This window comes from Leptopilina boulardi, unplaced genomic scaffold, assembly GCF_019393585.1.
Source record: "Leptopilina boulardi isolate dan_hultmark-lab unplaced genomic scaffold, ZJU_Lbou_2.1 LbouV2_300, whole genome shotgun sequence".
Taxonomy (NCBI): Eukaryota; Metazoa; Arthropoda; class Insecta; order Hymenoptera; family Figitidae; genus Leptopilina; species Leptopilina boulardi.
Window position 1 is genome coordinate 209050 of NW_026137864.1, and position 19787 is coordinate 228836.

A 19787-nucleotide genomic window follows, 5' to 3' on the forward strand; every position below is an offset into this window, starting at 1 on the left:
GTACATAGAAATTTTTTTTTTTTTTTTAATTCGTAATTTAACAACGAGGCATATTAATAGATATTAAAAAAAAAATTTAATTCTTCTAAATAGTAGAAGATTTTTTACTTTAATATTGCTTTTTTAAATTTGTCATAAAAAGAAATTATTTTAGAATGAAGCACTAATACTCAAATTTTGTGCAATAAATTATTATTTAAAAGAAAAAGTTGAAAAAAATTTGAATTTTTTTGGTTTTTATAATAAAAATTTTGTTATGTAACTAATATGTCTTGTTGATGGAAACATTGAAGTCTACTTAAAATAAAAATTTGTTACATCACGATAAATTTGTAATTGTAAATTACATTATTATTGTGAGAACAGAATCGGCAGAATAAAAATATTTTACATACCAAACTGTTTTTTATTTTTAATATAAAATGGCATTCAAGTAAATTAAAAAAAAAAAGAATTCTAATTTTCAAAAAATTAGATGGCATAGGAATATATAATTAAAAAACGAAAATTTATTTTTATTACTTAAGTCATTTTTAGACTTTTTTTTTTATTATCATCATCATCATCATTTCATCATCATCATCACCATTATCGATTTTATCATTGAAAGTTGATCGAAAAGAAGAAAAAAAATTCTCAACTTTTAATACCTTTCAACAATGAAATCGATAATAAAAAAATTAAATTGTTTGTTCACAATTGCGCATTCACATTAAAGTTTTTCGACTTTTTTTTCCACTATTATCGATTCTATCATTGAATGTTGATAAAATCAAGATTTTCAACAATAAAATCGATAGTAAAATTTAAATTATTTCAGTCACAATTGTGCAAACGTTAAAGTAAATTTTTTCAGACTTTTTTTTTTAATTTCATCATCATCATCACCACTATTATCGATTTTACCATTGAAAAGAAAAGCAACATTTTTTTTTTTGTTTTTCAACAATAAAATCGATAATAGAATTTAAATTAAAGGTTTGTTCACAATATTGTGCAAATTTATATTGTTTTTTTTAAAGTCCTTTTAGACCTTTTTTTTATTTTCATCATCATTATCGATTTTATCATTGAAAGTTAATAGAAAAGAAAAAGAATTTCAACAATAAAATCGAAAATAGAAATTAAAAATTTGTTCACAATATTGTGCAAACTTACATTATTATTATTTTTTTTTTTTTTTTTTTTTTTTTTTTTTTATTAATTTGAGTCTTTTTTTAAGACTTTTTTTTATTTTCATCATCATCATTTTATCATCATCATCATCGCCATTATCGATTTCAGCATTGAAAGTTGATCGAAAAGAAGAAGAAAAATTCTCAACTTTTAATACCTTTCAACAATGAAATCGATAATAAAAAAATTAAATAGTTTGCTTACAATTGTGTAAACTTTACAAACCACTTTTATTAATTAAGTCTTTTTTTTTAAAAGACTTTTCTTGTCGTAGTAATTATCAATTTTACCATTGAAAGTTCATGTCAAATATGTAAATTATTCTAAAATTTGGATGTCTTTCAACAGTTAAATAGATAAAGGAAATTATTATTTTCATCATAATTGTGAAAACCATACAAAATTTCATTTACAATACAAAAAACCCTCAAGGCGGCAAATATGTTCTTTTCAATTTTTTTTTTTTTTTGTCAATGTTATCAATTGACTAGTTGATATAAATTTTAGCAGTCTTTTTAAAAGTATAAAAAAAAATGTGATTACAATTTCATTGTATGAAGTGAATATTAATATTTTCTTTTATAATTGCACATTTGTAGTTTTTTTTTTTGTGTTAATTATTATTTGAATATTTTTTTTTTCTAAATGAGGGTTTTACGTAAATATTACTATAAATATTAGTCTAAAATTGTAAAATCTTAGTGAAATTTTATAAAAACACGCAAATGTGTATATTTTTTTTGTTAGAAAAAAAAATTAGTGCTTTTTATACTTTCTTTTGTTTTCATGTCAATTTGTGTGCGACGTCCGAAATTCAAGTGCGTTTACAAAAATCACAAATGTTCATTTCATTTGTCAGTTTTGTAATTTTTCTTACCTACCGTTCTTTTTTTATTTTTTTTTTTTGCCTAAGTTTCTTCGAAACTTATTTTTTACTTTTTTTTTTTTTTTTTTTTTTTTTTTTTTTTTTTTTTTTTTTGTTGCTTCGGACCTTATTTGAATATTAATACCATTGTTTTGTAGAAAAACGTATATATGATTAAAAAAATAGAGATGGAAGATTAAAAATGACGTTTTTTGAATTTTAAATTAATGCCAATCAAAATGGTTTATATGATTTTGGATAACGTGTTGGTAAACTTGCACTAACGTGATTTGCATAATGGGTCCATCCCAATTTATGAGCCACTGCTATGCTTCTTTCGTCAATTTCTTTTACCGCTTTCTCTTCTAAATAACGTGTCAATAATTTCATATATCGTCCGTATTGCTTGTTGAGATGCGCGTGCCATAAATTAAGAGAAATGGCCTAAAAAGAATATGAAAATTTTATAATTTTTTTTTTTTTTAAACACAATTTTAAACAAATTGCATTATAAAAATATTTAAAAATTATTTTTCCAATTACAAACCTCGGATCAGATATTATCATTATTTTCATTAATTCTTTAATACAAGAATAATTTTTTCATAGTCGAAAAATGCGAAAAAAAATATTCAGAAAAATTATTAGAAAAAAACTGTATAGAAATTTTTATGTAATAAATTTAAAAAATAAAACTTTTTTTTTTTTTTTTTGCTTAAAATTATTGTTTTGAAAAAAATAATAACTCACTTTAATGTCATTTGGTTCGGAAAACTTTTGAACCTCCTTCCAAACATCCCAAAAATTTTCAAGTAACTCCTTATTCGGTCCTTCGCCCTCAACTTTTGTTCTACCAACATATAATCGTGATAAAGCACAGCCTTTTTTCACTAAAGCTTCAATTAAACAATTCCTTTGTTTTTCCATTGTTGTTTTGGTTTTTGCAGCATCGGGTCCTTGATCAGTCTTTGAACCGAAATATGCTAAAATTTTATTTTGATCAACTGAACATATAACTTTATCGGCAACGGCAAGCATTTGATTTGCATAATTGAGCGATGTGTCTGGTAAATCGTCGTGTGGTACGTGACGTCTTGCTTCTGTTAAATCCAATGATGACAACATAGAAGTATAAACTGGCAAATGATCAGGAAAATCTGACTTTAATTCCACATATAATTTGTGTGTATGTTCTCCAGGTTCTGTTTAGAAAAAAAGGAAAATTCAAAATTATATTCTATAATAAAAAATAAGAAAAAAAAAACAATAATACTTTTATGGAAAAGGAATTTTTCATATATTTCTAAAAAAAATAGAATTAAGTTATTTTTTAAATAATTTATTAGTTTTAAGGGAGGGGGGGGAGGGATCGTGCAAGAGAAACAATTTTCATCTCGCATCACACGCAGGGTTTTTTCATTCAGGTATAATCAAAACCATGGATTGGGGACAAATTACGAAAAAAAAAGAACGTAACAAACCAACAATGGGACGTCCGCTAGGATCCTCATATGGATAAGCCAATTTACTCTTAGATGGTACTTTAAAGATGAAGAAATTCCCAGAAATAAATAAAAATTTTATTCTACCTTTTTGAAGACTAATATTCAGCTTTATTGTGAGATTCATGAATATTTTCCATATTAGATTTGTGGTTTTCGAATTACTGATTATCAAATTTTTATTTTTAGTAGAATTTTATAAAATGAACTTCATATTGAATAATTTTTAATTAATTGTTAATAATAATAATAAAATATTTATCAACTAATTAAATTTATTGAAAAAAAATTGACTTTTTAGACAATTCTTGTAATGTAAATCGACTAAAATGACTTTTTTTTTTTTCTTTCAAAAGTCGATCCGAGATCTACAATAATATACAAATGTATGACAATATAATTTTTAAAAGCAAAAAGTTTGAATTGAAAATTTCAAAAATTATAATTTTTGTAGCATTTTTAGAAATTTGATATTTTTCCAATATTTTTCATAAAATTCCCTCACTTTTCCCTGATTTCCCTGACCTGTGGCAACTCTGATTATAAATTTCTACTAAATTGAAATTCGATAATTAGTACCTAATTCGATCGCACAAAAATTCCTACAATATTCATGTGACCCTTTATTGCTAATAAAATGAAAATTTCAATTTTTTTTTTTTTTTTGTTGAATAATATAAAAAGAAGAAACTTACCCAATTTTGAAAGCCAATTACACTTAAGATCTCTCAATGCTTCATTATATTCGTCCCATTTGGATTGATCTTTCTCTGCTTTTCCATTGGAATTTGATTTTTTCGGTGGCTCACACAAAACATACTTGAATGTGTGACAATCAACTTTCTTTCCAATTTCATCCTTGCAAAATGATATTGTTCCCAAAAGATATGAACCCAGTGTTGCACCTTTGAAAAGCCTGAAAAAATTAAAAAAAAAAAATTTTTTTAACAACAAATTAGAGAAAAAAAAAAGAATATTTATGATTTTAAATGAAAAATTCCATGGATTTTTGTTATTTTCTCCAGTTTTTAAGAATTATATTTTGTGTGACCTACCTGATAGTAATTAAAAAATCTTATACTATATAAAACTTACTTGCTTTCATTGCTTAAAGGAGCAATGTAAAATGGCATTGTGTGTCCAGGTGGAATTGATGCCGACACCATTTTTTTACCACCAACGAGCGCTTGAGATTGACTAGCATAAACATCGAGATTTACTTGTGTACCAAGTTTTTGTGTCAATAACATTGGCATATCTGTTAATTTGTCAAGTAATTCTCGTTTTTCATGTCGAATGTGCATTTTTAGCGTATAATCACCTTTCTCTATTTTTTGTACCGTATACTAGAAAAATAAATATTTTCATAAATAATATTGAATTAATTATGTTTTTCACTAATCAAAATTATGATACAATTAAAATGAAATTAAATATAATCTATTTAGATAAAAAATAACAATTCAATGAAATATAAAAATCTAATATTTCGATTTTTATATATATTTAGAAAATAAATAAAATAATAAAATTATTATTAGTAATTATTAAATTATTATAGGGTCAATCCATTTTATATTTTACCAAAGGTCGTTGCGGCCTAATTTTAGAAAAAAAAATTTAATTTAAAAGAAAATAAAAATGCAAATTTTTTAAAGGTTTCTTCAAGGCGTAATTAAATTTACGTCGTTTTTTTATGTTTTCAAGTTCGATTAACACTTTGATTATTAAAAAAAAAAATTATATTATTTTACAGAAATATTAATTGTAAACTTACTTTGCAAGGATACGCATCACCACAACAAATAAGCTGTTTATTACAATCGTAAATCATCCACAATTGACTTTCGTATTCATTTTCATAAAGTAACTCACTAAATAATGCAGCATTAGGAGTAATTTCAGTTGCTTTCGCTATGTGGAATGTGTAAGTTAATTGTAATTCATAAATTTGTCGAGCTGGTGGTATAACATCTCGTTTTTTTAATGGGAGAATTTTCGAATCTGTAGGCCTAAAAATTCATTCCTGGTTATATTAAACGAAAAACAAAAAACAAACAGAAATCTGCAAAGAAAACAAACTAATTGAATTTTAATTACCTCAATACTTGTACAGATGATTTTAGAGAACAACTTGGTACAACATCTTCATTTCTCAACGAACTTCTTAATTCAATTCTATGATAACCGTCACCAGGTTGCATTGTAAGGCCACCGCCTATCATACGAAGTCCATGGAATTCTATCGAATAATTAATTAGAATGTCACCCAAATTAGCCCAATATTTTGCCACAGCTACTTCCAAAATAATTCCACCCTGAAAATTATTTTTTTTCTATTAGTAATTATTATTAATAATTTTCAACATTATTTAAATATAAGAAAAAAATTTACATACCTCTACAGAGAATCCTTGAACATTTTCCGCCTGTGATGAAACATTAATCATTTTATTGACTTCGAGATTTTTACAAGACAAACGAGGTTTCAACTGAACAGTATGAGTCACAAATCGACCATTTTTATCTTTTTCCGTGCCTTTTAATTTCAGAACTATAAAAAAAAAGAACCAATTGCAAATTATATAAAATAGAAATTGTCACGAAATTTTGTAAATAATTTTGTAAAATAGCAAAAAAAAAAAATTTCTCTTCTTTGAATATTAAAATTTTTGTTGATTTAATTTACCTGCCCATGTTGAATCGTCAGGTACAATAATAAAATGCCTAACAATTGTATTAGGTTTAAATAAAACATCCGTGAAATTTAAATCCGGAAGTGTGGCACTTTTTGAAATAACAGTTGGTTGAATAAGTGTAACAGGAATGCGAAAAACGGGTCCTTTATCAACGTTACTGACATCGTAAGCTCGAATACTATAAAGGAATATAATTTTTTTTTTTTTTAAAATACCAATGAAAATAATAAATATGTATTTGAATATTAATAATAAATATTGAAACGTGCCACCCAACATTAAATAATTTTGTTTTTTCTGATAGTATTTTATATGAAAAATCAGTGTAGCAAAGGATTTTGTAAAAAAAATTTTTATTATTGTTATTAACATTAAAATTATTTAAATAAATTATTTGTCAAATCCGTGCCATTTTTTTCATCCTGAAATTTGATTGAGAAATGGTTTGTTTTAGTATTTTTTTACAATCAATTTTTTATGAAAAAAATATTAAAAACTGATTCAAAACAAAAAGAATGGCTTTTGAATGATTAAAATCGGTTAAAAATTTTTTTCTGTAATTAATTTTCAGACCTCGAATCGACTTTAAAGCGTAAAAAGAGTCGAAAAGGTCAAATTTTCTTATTTTAATTAAATTTAATTAGTTAATAAATATTTTACTATAAATAACTAATGTTACTAGATATTAAATCCATTATATTAATTCCCTAATAAGAATATTATCGCAAGAAAATTAATTTTCAATATTTCAAAATCGAATTAAGGCAAATTTTCGAAATTTTGAAATTCTAAAAAAAATTCTTAAATTTCAATTTTAAAAATTTTTTGAAGTTCAATTTAGTCAAATTATTTGAATTAAAAATTTTGTCACAGTTTTGGTTTTGATGGTCAAAAAAATTTCAGACAATAATTAAGTTTACAGATTTTTAAATTCTTTTTTTTTTCTTTCAATAATTGAATTGCAAAAGATTTTAAATTTCAAATATATTTTTTTCATATAATTTTTTAATTGATAAATAGTTTAAGATAATTGAATTTGTGAAGAATTTCAATGAAAATAGTTAATTTATAGAGAAGAATTTTAGTTATAAATTTGTTAAATAATTGAAATAAAGAAGATCTGTATTGTATACTAAAAAAAAAGCAATATGTTTAAAAAATTTTTTAAAGATATACGTCGATCAATGAGCAAAAAAAAAATTATACTCTCAAAATCATTGCAATGTAATTTTTCTCTTTTTCGCTCGTCGACCGACACAAAGGAGAACGATCTTTGCAACTTTGACATAAAACTAGTTGCGTCTCTATTACTCTTACGGGCCCTATATAGGCTGCCGGCAAGATTGGGTTTTTCCCAGGCTGGCGCCTAGCACTACTGCCAGACGAAGTCTCTTTTGTCCAACGCATACGGGCTATTCACTTCTCTCTCACTCTCCAATGCCTTTTTTCGCATCTACGGAACCAGCGTTTGTTTTCCCGGCAAAACAAAGACTGTCAATCCCTTCCACAAGGGGTAAAATGGCGCCCTTCCGCCTATATAAGGGACGGTCCCATGTACATCGCTTTCAATTGATTTTCTGGTCTTTAAGTGGAAATAAACAAATAAACCTTTAAGTGGTGCCTTATTCATCATCTCACCGCATTACGGTAAGCAGCATTTCCCAACTTTACTCACTTACACCACCACTTAAAGGCCAGAGCAGAATAGAAACGTAACCAGAATCGTAACAGCAATCGCAACCGAAAGAATGAGTTAGAGAAGGATAGACATATTGTTTGTCCTTCTTTAACTCATTCTTTCGGTTGCGTTTGCGATTTCGGTTACGTCTCTATTCTGCTCAGGCCTTTACTCCAAGCATCCCGTGTAGAAATTTTGCCATGGCTCGGATCGAGGCCTGATCTGTCCCTGATCGGGGCCAGATTTTCACTACCAGGGCCCTGGTAAGGACATCTTTACACGTGATACTTGCTACACATACACCTACACGTAACTCTGTCCGGATCCGTATTTGTAGGCCCGTTTGAACGGGTGCCAATAGGATTCGGATAGAAAGTATACACTCGAATCCCCCACAGCATCGAAACTTTCCTAAAGATTTATTTAAAATGTTCGGAATATTTAATTGCAATGTTTAGTGAAAATCGTGTAAAGATTTAAATGTCCCGATTAAATAAATGTTTAGTGTGAAACTTTCCTGAACATTTATTCAAGTGGGACATTTAAATATTTACACAATTTTTCACTAAACATTGCAATTAAATATTCCGATGTATGTAACGGTCAGTTACATACATTAGCGCCTGGAAGCGTTACGTATTTTGTGAACAGACCTAAATAAATTTTTAGGAAAGTTTCGGTGCTGTTGGAGATAGTACAGATTCGTATTTGTAGGCCCTTCTTTTCGGGTGCCAATACGATTCCGTGCAAATAGACAAATTGAGCCTCCCAATTCTAGAACTCGCCCGACGCTCGGAAAAATGTTCTATTGGTAGTCGGGTAGCAGCGACTGTCAATAGCTATCTCGCTCCTACCCGACCGAGCGTTAGGCGAGTAATAGAATTAAGAGTCTCAATTCACCGTCGATCACATGGATATCGTAATAATAGGCCCGTTTATCCGGGTCAACACAACTTACGTAGAATCGTATTCGTAGGCTCATTTATAGGCGAGTACCGATACGATTCTCTAGGGAAAATGTATCCAATACACGCACAATTCTCGTAACCAAATAACACCGTCTCTCTACACTATGGCTAATTCTTAAACTTTTTCCAATAGATGGACAAATCTGTCAAAAGGAAACACAAGAGCGCCCGCCAGAAACTGAGGAGCCAGAACCGAGGGTGGAGAATTCGAGAACACAAGAAATTAATGAAACTTCAGCGTCGGTTGGAAAGACAGGTCAACCAGCCTTCCATCGCAATTACCGAGAGAAGTCTAGCAGTTCATCCGGAGAACACACCCTCACAACCTTGGACCTTCCAAGCGGATACAGTCACAACAAACGAACCTATCATTCCCATCTTCAAGGAGACTTGCTCCACATCTCCAAAGCCTAACTATCCTGAATTCACGAGACCGACCACACAGGAACCTCCTCCTCTCATCTCCCGGTTTGAGGCAGTGCCGTCCTCGGTCTTCACATTCCAAAGTCTGAAGATAGACTTCACCCTGAGCGACAGTGACGACGACATTTTGGACTTAACACCGGGATCCCCAATAGCTATGAGCCCTCCTCTTCCAAGGTCACGGGAGAGGAGTCCGGCAACAGCACAATCCGGCCCAACGAGGGTTTCTCCGACCGAAATCTTAGAGGACAAGAAAAACGAGGGACCTCGCTCTCTGCTTGACATTCCGTTCAGGCAGAATACCACCCTCCGAGAGCTGAACCATGTTCCTTCAGTTACCCGAAAATTCGGGCGATGGACAGCGACCAATCAATGACAGGGGCATGTGCCCCAAAGATCTCAGCTTCGATGAATTTCTTTCATTTTATTGTAAATAATAAATAATTACCTGATAAAATATCTTGTAAAATGGGGTATTTGGGTGAATAAATGGTATATTTTTGGAATTCTTTCGTTGTCACTTTTCTACCTTCATTGAAAAAAATTTTCTTTGCTTTAATGACTATTAACCGCATAGCAACTTTAAATGTAGTCAGCGTAACCGAGAATCCTAGTCAATTTAGTTATGTAGCAAGGTTAATATTGTCAAAGGCGATTTAGTAGAATTGACATCTTGTTTCCTAGTTATATTAACTAAGATTTTTGGTTAATATCACATGTATCTATAGTCAATTTTGCTAAAGTTTATTTAGTCAAAGTGTTCATTCTAGCCAATGTAACTAAGATAGCTGGTTATTCTGATAAAGTCATTTCGACTAATTGTCAAAATTAATTTTGACCAAGATTGAATAGTGGGTTCCTCTCGTAACCAGGCAAATTAGTCAATTCCTGTTATACGGGTGTTAGGGATTTTTTTCAGTGTTCGAAACACCTTTTTTGTCTCATTTTTCATCCATCCACCCTTTCTTAATTAATTACATAATTAAGATCCGTATACAATAGGCGTTTTCGGCAGATGCTCCAGGAATACTCCGGAGAATTTTTTGGTCCAATCATCTATTAATTTCATTGAATTCAGTCAATCAACAAAATGCTCCAGAGCACTCCGGAGTATCTGCCGAAAACGCCCATTGACGCTATCATCCTTCCCCCGTGTAAATACGGACAACACAACAAAAAAAGTTGTATATTATCCGAATAAGTCGAAAAAATATAATCCGAAGCCTAAATTTTCTTTAAAAAAAAAGGGCCTAAAGACTTTGATTGTTGAGCGATTCCAGGTGAGATTTTGACTTTTTCGAAGTAGGTTAACCGATTATTACAATGAAACTTTGGAATATTGTTAAATAAAATTCGACTAATCTTTAACGTCAATTACAGCTTACAATATTTTTGCAATAATAACAAAAAATTTAAAAGTGCTGTATCTTCCGTTCTATTAATCGGATTGAGTTCTACATTTTTTTTTTAAAATATCAAGAAAAATGAAAGGAATAAATGAGGAGCAAATTTTCAAAACTTGATAAATCTATTTTTCAAAAAAATGGAGATAACCATAAATTTAATATTTTAAGGGCCTCACAAATCGATCTGTCACTGTTAAATTTAAGGAAAAAAATTTATTAATTACAAATTTTTTATTTAAAAACTTATTGACATAACCCAGATGATTTACAATTTGTATGTTTTATATTAGAAAAAATTACCAAAACCTGTAAATCACTCAATTATGACAAAGTTCAATTAGAAACATAACGTCTTGAATATAAAAACATTGTTATAGAAATAAATTATTATAAATTTTTTATTTTAAAATTTACTCTAGTGGTTATGTGTGGAAAGTCATTTGTTTGAATTTCTCGAAATAAGAAAATATGGATTTATCAGGTTTTGAAAACTTGCTCCTCAAATCTCCTTTATATATATAATTTTTATAATTTTGTAACTAAAAAAATGATTAAATAATAATTGAATATATTTCGTACTCCAATGTAAAATTCAATTACTTATAAACACTAAAATGATCTTACCTATGTTTTCTTTAATGTTTCAAAGGAATCCAATAACACGGTAAGTTTAACTTATTCAATTTTAATAATTATACTCGAAAATTATTAAAATTGAATAAGTTAAACTTATCGTGTTACTTGGATTCCTTTGGAACATTAAAGATAACACATGTAACATCAGTTTAGTGTTTAAGTAATTCAATTTTAGATTGGAGGCCGAAATTTATTCAATTATTATTTAATCATTTTTTTAGTTTGCAAAATTATAAAAACTATATATAAAGGAGATTTATTCCTCTTATTTTCCTTGATATTTTAAAAAAATATAGACCTCAATCCGATTATTAGAACGGAAGATATAGCAGTTTAAAATTTTTTGTTATTATTGCAAATCTCGTAAACTAACAAATATTTTAAGCTGCAATTTACGTTTAAGATTAGTCTTACTATATATAACAAAAATTCCAAAGTTTCATTAAAATCGGTTAACCTACTCTAAAAAAAATGAAAATCTCACCTGGAATTGTACAGTATAATCCAAGGCCTAAATTTTCTTTAAAAAAAGGTCTGAAAATTTTAATTGTTAATAACAGTAACAAAATTTTTTTTTTGTAAAATCCTTTGGTACAGTGATTTTTCACATAAAACACTATCAGAAAAACTATATTTTAACGAAAAAAAAAAATTATTTGATTTTAAGTGTCACGTTTCATTCTTACTCTATTTTGTAATTATTTTAATTTTTAACTTTATTATTACCTATATAATATTAAAATAATAAAAATTATTAAATGGCAAGTAAATTCAATAAAAGGAAAATAAAAAAAAATGTTTTTATGTTTTTTTTTTTACCTTTCTTTTATCGAATTTACTTGGCATTGAAATACACACTTAAGGTGGTTCTCCGGCAAATTCCTTTTTATGTTCTTTATAAAAAAAATTTTACTCTGATCATAAAAATTATAAAAATTTGAATTACCTTGTTGAATGAACACCTTCTGGTAAATTTGAACCTTCAACTCGAATAGCAAATGCCCTTGGCATATGCATAAGATCAAAATGTGATGGAAAATGTACCCACGATGCATCCGAAACTAATGATAATTTAATGTTAAAATTAATTTTTCGCGTTGGATCAATATTTTCGCTATCCATGAATATTGGTTCAACAACAACGGCATAATCTTTTGGTCGATCAACAATACCAGATCTTAAGAATATTCCTTTTGCATTATTAACACCACAGCCAATTGAAAATCTCACATCTCTCTCAGCTGATTGTGCGTGAGATACTAAATTTTCAAATGCACGTTCCACTTGAAGTAAACCTGAACCTTGAGCAAATGGATCGAGATTATCAACATATAATGCTGTATTTTCCAGTGCTCGTTTTATACTGTATGGAGAATATGGACAATTCTTAGCTAAAAGTCCTGATATGAGAACAGCTGAAAGAAATAATTTAAAAATTCAATTTATAAATTTCAAATTCAAAAAAAAAATTTAAACATTTTATTAACGAGACCAGAAATTTATTGTAATTATTAATGTGTTTAAAAATTAACTACTAAGGTGTGTATTATTTTCATTACTCCTAATTCCAGAGATAACAATAGAATAAGGTTCAATTAAAAATTTTTTTAAATACTTAAACTGAAAAATAAGACTTAATTTTGAAAATTAAAATTTATTAATTTGTGTTAACGATACTTTTCAGAACTTTTTTTTTCTTTTAAATTAGTTAATATTTTAGGAATTTGTTGTTTCATATTAGGTAAATTGGTTTTTTTTTTAAACTGAAAATTAGGGTATTTATTTTTGTTATTAATTTAAAAAAAAAAAAAACTAATATTTCTTGCAATTTTTGTAAACTATTGCAAAAGAATGAAAAATTAATTTTACTTACCAACAGCACCGGTTACATGAGGACTTGCCATACTAGTGCCATTAAGAAGTTGACTTTTTCGGAGTGTATAATTTGGTACGCTAGTAATTGCTCCTCCTGGCGCACAAACCGTGATTCCGAAACCACCGTCCATCGTTGGTCCCCGGGATGACCACGTGAATGGCATGCCTGGCATTTTTTCACGTAGAGAATATTCAGCAAGCATCATATCAGGCGAAACGTAAGCGCCGACACTAATAATACTGCTTGTGCATATATCAGGAGGTGTGGCTGAAGAAAAACAAAAAAAACAAAAAATAACATGATAAAACAAATATTTTACAAAATAATAATTAATTTTTAAAATTCATATTTTTTGTAATCAATAAATTATAAAATTTGTTTTCACAAATTTTCTTCATTTATTATACTTACTAACTGTGCATAGAGCTGGTCCTAAATTTCCAGCAGATGAAACAAATGTTACTCCATATTTATCAATAACTTCATTCATAAGTTCTCCAATTCTACCAGAATTACACCAATTTGTATGTTCACCATAACTCATATTAATAACGTGTACTTTTTCTTTATAACTCATTACTTTTATCATTGCTCTAACAATACCAGTTCCAGTTTCCATTGTACCAATTCTTCCATCTCCAATGGTGAGTGAAATTATTTGAGCACCTGGAGCAACACCATTTAAATCAGTATGTTCCGGAAAATTGGCAGCAGCTATTGATGCCACGTGTGTACCATGTCCGGCTGTAAAAATCAAAATAAAACAATTAATTAATACAATTAAATAAGCCGTGGAAATTAAGGGAATTTTTTTTTAAATCGGTTTTGCGAAAAAAAAAAAAACTCAAAAATCTCCCTTAATTTTGTAATTTTTACAATAATAATAATTGATAATTATTAAAATTGTTATTTTAATTAATTAATAATAATTTTTTTTACGATATAATTGTTTTTTCTTGGTATATAGGAACTTACAGCATACACTAACTATTTCTAAAGTGTTTCCATCGTCGTGAACGTTGATTGAAACATTGAGTTGGTCTTCCTGTGTTAGTGGTTTGTATTCATGTGTAATCGAATACTCGCCAAGATAAACTCCTTTTTCTAAATTACCTTCCTCGGAAGTATCAATGCATGCTCTGTTAAAAAAAAAAAAAAAAAAAAGAGAAAATGATTCAGAATTGCAATCATTTTTTAAAAATAAAATATTTTATGAAAAATAGAAGAATTTTTATCTAAAAATATTTTAGATAATTGAATTTTAGAAAAACTTGATAAAAATTATTTCAATTAAAACAATTTATTAATATTATTGAAAATTATTATGGTTAAGGATTTTAGATAATTTTAAAAATAATCAAATTTCACGAGATTTTTGTTTGAAAATTTTGTAACTTTAAAATTCTCAACCTATTTTCTTTCGTTTAATGGATTTTTTAAAAATAAAATTGTAATATTTAAAAGTATAATATTTGAAAAACAAATAAAGATAGGGATTTTTCGTTTCACATAGATTGATCAAATTATTATGAAATATTTACCTCCACATTTCTCCATCGTGAAATAATACACAATCATAAGTTGGTCCTACATCAACATATTTTTTTTCTGCATTTGTTAATACTTCAACTCTAGCTTCAAGTTCCTCTTTTTCCAATTTTTCATCCCATGTTGATAACTGACGATGTTTTGCATCAAATACCTAACAAGAAAATGATAAATTTAAAATATTCCCAAAAATTTCCTAAACAGGATTGCCACAAGAATTAATTTTTTAATTATAATAGAAATCTATTAATTTCAATTAAATAACTAATTTCTTTTTATTTCAATGTTGATTAATTGAAATTTTTCATCAAAGATTGAAATATTGACAATTTAAAATTTGGGTATATCGAAAATTTACTTCATTAACATTTGGATAAATTAAATTCGAATAATTTAAAATTTAAATCAATTATAATTATAATTAAAAAAAAAAAAATTAAAAATAAAATTTAAGGTACACTAAAATTCGGATAATTATTTCATAATTTTGAATAAATTTTTTGATAATTGAATTATTTTGAAAATTTTTAGTTTAGATTAGATTAGATTTATTTTCTCCATTGTCTACTTATTACAAAGTAAATTTTTAATTTAAATCTTTTAAAAATAGAAAAAGTCAAAACTTTTAATTAAGACTCTTTGAATATTTATTTATTTCCATTAAATTCATATAATTATGTTATTTATTAAAAAAAGTTAACATAAATTCTTAAATAAAAAATGTATTAATTGTCAAAAATTTCAATAAACTTATTCAATAATTTAATTATTTTTTCAATTACAAAATTTATTTATTTGTAAAAAAGTTGTATTATAAATTTCTCAAAAAATTTCATTATATTATTAAAAATTTTGATTGCAGCTCTTTGAAATACCAATTATTTCCAAATATCGAAATTAAAATTTTACAAAAAATTTTATACAATTTTTCATACTTTTGAAGATTTTTCAAATTTTCAATTGAAAATGTCTTAAAATTTTAAATATTAACACAAAATTTAATTGCTAAACATCGAAAATTTAATGAATTAAAAAAATTTTAACAAAAATTCATCGAAATTTCACTTACCTATTTGCAAAAATTTTTAATTATAAATTCTCTAAAACTCAATTATTGTTAAAAATTTATAACAAAAAATCATCAGAAAATTAAATTTACAAAAAATTACAATTAAAAATCTTTTGAAATTCAATTAATTCTAAAAATCTTAATAGAAACTATTTAAAAAATTTACTTATAAATTTTTATCTAAAATTCTTCGATAAATCAATAATTTTTTAATAATTTCCATAGTTTCTCAAAAATTTAATTATTTAAACAAATTTTTAATAAAAAATGTTGTAAAATTTAATAATTAATGTTTCAAATTTGTATAAAAAAAATTCAGGAGTATGAATTTACAAAAAATTTCAATTTCAAATCGCCTGAAATTTAATTTCAAAATTTTTTTTATCAAGCCATTTTTGAGTTATGAATTTTTCAAAATTTCAGAATTTTAATGACTTAATTTTTTAATGTTCATAACTTCCTGAAAAATGCATCAATTTTAACAGTCTTTTGCAAAATGCGTGTTTTTAAACGTACTTTTCAATAAAAAAAATTGAAAATTTTTTTCAAATAATATGACTATCAAATTTTTAAGTTTTAAAGATAAAAAGTCATTTTTCTCAATTGACGTTCTGATGGATGATTATCAAAAAAACTATTTCCCTTAACGAAAATTTAAGGCCTAGTCCAATCGTGGGCCAACAATTTTTAAAATATTTTATGAGCCAAAAGTTTTGAACGTTTAAATGAACAAAATTTTTTTTGTAACATCTTTAAGTACGAATTTTATTACAAAATATTGTTTTACATATCTAAAAAGAAGTTATTAATTTAATATTTGTTTCATTTACTGTTTTATTTTACATTGACATTATAATTTCTAATAATTTATAGATTGAAAAAAATTTTTTGTATATTTGAACGTTCAAAACTTTTGGTTCATAATATTTTCGGAATTTTTAAATATTTTTGAATTTTTTAAAAAATATTTTTGTTTTTTTTATACTACGTACTTTTATGTATTTTGATGCGCTGATTACGAAAAAATGACAATACACGAAAATTTGATTTTTATGGTGAAAACCATAAAAAAGTCTTATTTTTTTTTTTTTTTTCATTTATTGGGTAAAATATGCAAAATTAAAAAAAAAAAAAAATTTTAGACAAAATTTATAGATCTTATTAAAATACATTTTTTATATCTTATTCTAAAATATAAAAAATTCTTCTTGCTAAAAAAAATTTGAAAAAAATCATGAAAGCTAGTCTCAATTAGTACTAAAAGAAAAAAAAGTTTCAAAAAAAAAAAAAAAAAAAAAAAACGGAAATGCAATTGCAGATGGACTTTGAATTTTTCGCGGAATACATCATATATAATTGATATTTTCTGTAAATATGTTCAATTTTTCAAATTTTCCTAACAAAATATTTTCCCTAAAATGTGACTACCCTTGCTAAACTCAAATTTCATAAGCAAATATTTTGTTTTCTTTTTCTTATTTTTGGGAGAAAACAAAAAAAATTTGCAATCTTTCATGGTGAGTAGGCAATTTTTTTGTTGTTGTCAACAATCAAGAACATTTAAATGATAAAAAATGTTGTGATTGCATTTGAGAAACTTGTGTTAAAATGCATGGAATTTTTAGGACAATTTAACTTGTGTATGTGTTAGAAAAAAGATCTCGTTGACACATTACATAATAAGAGTCAATGTCTTTTGTTCAATTAAACTGCCAACTATAAAGATAGAATTTGTCACAGCTATCGGTTGCTGTTGTGAAATAGTTGTCCCAATTTATTTTCTATGTAGTATTAAGTACAAAAGCCCAACAACTATCTTTGGACCACATGATCTAAAATTCTAATTGTTGTTCTGTGTTTACGTTAAGTTAATTTTTTTTTTTTAAATCAAATATTCTTTTAAAAATATTTAATTAATATATTAATATTAATTATTTATATTTAATATAAATTTTGTAAACCCGTGTACAATTTAAATAAAATATAATTATAATAATATATAATTAATTATTAAAAAAAAAATTTTAAAATACAATTTTAATTTCAATTCTCTCGAAATTCAGTTTTAGAAATTTTCCACCGAATTCTCATTATATAAATTTTATATTACTTGAAAATAAAAGAAGTTAAAAATTTTGTAAATTAATAAAATAGGTACAGTATTTTTTATAATCTCGAAACACTCACTTGTAGTTGTCTTGTAGCTTCCGCCAAAGCTGTTTTGTGCCCGTCATCCCACAAACGTTTCTTTCGAGTGGCTTCAATTCTTTCCCGTAATTTAGAAGGATAAAGTGAATATGCATTTTTTACTCCAATATAATAATTCCCAGTTGGATTTCTCCAGGAAGATGGAATCTGTTAATTTCAAAAATTTTTAATTGAAATTTAAAATATTTGCACCTTTAAATAATAAAAAAAAAATTATTTAAATATTAAATGAATAAATAATATTTTCTACGAAAGTGAATAAAGATTCAACAACAACAAAAAAAAAAGCAAAAATGACTCAGCGTTTATTAAATTCCAAATAAAAAAAAAAAAATTTTTTTTCTTTAAATGTATCTTTCACATCCTGTTGAAAATCATAATCTTATTTACTTTTAATTCTCGGCCAGTAAGACCTGCAATGGATCCGTCTGTTGCTTGTACGATTGTGCTTGTGTCAACATCTCCAGCTCCACTACAGTCAAATCTCTCGATTACTTTTGGTTTTCCATCGGACGTTATCTGTTAATAATTAATTATAATTAATTGGAAATTGGAAATTTTGTTTACAAAATTTCATTTCGAAAAAAAAATTGTTCCCTTGATATAAACTTAAAAATTTACTTCAAATAAACATTTTTAAAAGATATATAAATACAATCATGTCATTTTGACAATCAAGACAAAGGAATAAAAAGTATATATATATAGTAAACGCAATAGAGTTGATATTAAACATTTTTTTTTTTAATAATTCAAAAAAAAGGCAAACCGGCAAATGAAATAATTGAAAAATTGAAAAACACAAACGAAATAAAGAAAATTTACGATAGTGTAAATAAATCCTTATTTAAAGAGATCAAGGATAATAGAGAATGAAATCATATATTCAAAGCTAAAAAACAAAAATGTCCTTACCTGTAAACCAGGTGCTCCAGGATCAACTCCAGAGTCGAAAATAGCGATAATAACACCTCGGCCATCGTATTGAGGATATTTAGTAATAAACTGAGTAACGCCCGTTTCTTTTTTTGGCAGAAGGCCCCAAACAGGAAAATTACAATCAACTACGTCTGCCATATTTCAAATGCTATTCAATAGCACTTTAGCGGCCACCGGGAATTGAAAAAAAAGCCTCTCGTTTCTTTATATATTATAAAAAAAATTGAGTTGCGCATGCGTAAATTAAATTATGAGGCACGTTTCATATGTAGCGCCAAGCAGAGTTGAGAAACTTTTACAATAAATATATGATATTTCATTGGTTGGTAATATTACCGGAAATATAACAAACCAATGAGATCTCTTGAGAGGTAAAATTAGAATTTTTGTTTTAAAAAATTAGTTGGCAACATTGATTGTCAAATGTTAAAAAAGAAATGACAAAACATTCAAAAATGTTTTACATATTTTTTGTATTTAAATAAACATTTTATTTTCCCACCTATGTATTTCCATTGGAATTTAAAGTGATAAGTGATAATAAATATTTTTATATTTTCTTCAAAAGAATTGTAAGAAATGCATATTATAATAAAAGAAAATTACTTTACAATTTCGAAAAAAGAGAAAAATTATAGTAATTAATTTAACCTTAAAATTGATGAAAAATTACATTTTTTATGAGTTTTATATTTTCTTTTTATAAAAATAGAATTCATAATTATTCTATATAAGAACATATAATTTTTTTTATAATTTTTTATTATCTTATTTTGAATTATCTAACATTATTA

General features: G+C 26.3%; 2 protein-coding genes across 3 annotated transcripts; one reads left to right on the forward strand and one right to left on the reverse strand.

Moving 5' to 3' along the window:
- Nucleotides 1-508: 508 nt before the first annotated feature.
- LOC127282586 (tripeptidyl-peptidase 2) lies at nt 509-19185 on the reverse strand. 2 transcript variants are annotated; one of them, XM_051306920.1, is made up of 17 exons: nt 18970-19185; nt 18445-18573; nt 18034-18201; nt 14771-14931; nt 14205-14368; nt 13641-13973; nt 13227-13496; nt 12300-12768; nt 6233-6420; nt 5943-6097; nt 5644-5861; nt 5321-5555; nt 4639-4889; nt 4239-4459; nt 3523-3582; nt 2792-3243; nt 509-2485 (listed from the first exon to the last, which is right to left on the reverse strand). In XM_051306920.1, exons 1-17 carry the CDS (start codon nt 19129-19131, stop codon nt 2276-2278), a joined length of 3846 nt encoding a protein of 1281 aa, XP_051162877.1. In that variant the 5' UTR covers nt 19132-19185; the 3' UTR covers nt 509-2275. The 2 variants fall into 2 exon arrangements, with proteins under 2 accessions (XP_051162877.1, XP_051162878.1); XM_051306921.1 differs by lacking the exon at nt 3523-3582.
- On the forward strand, nt 7547-9910 carry LOC127282609 (uncharacterized). The gene is made up of 2 exons (XM_051306968.1): nt 7547-7889; nt 9022-9910. The coding sequence occupies exon 2, from the start codon at nt 9022-9024 to the stop codon at nt 9685-9687; it is 666 nt and encodes a 221-aa protein (XP_051162925.1). The 5' UTR covers nt 7547-7889; the 3' UTR covers nt 9688-9910.
- Nucleotides 19186-19787: the final 602 nt, after the last annotated feature.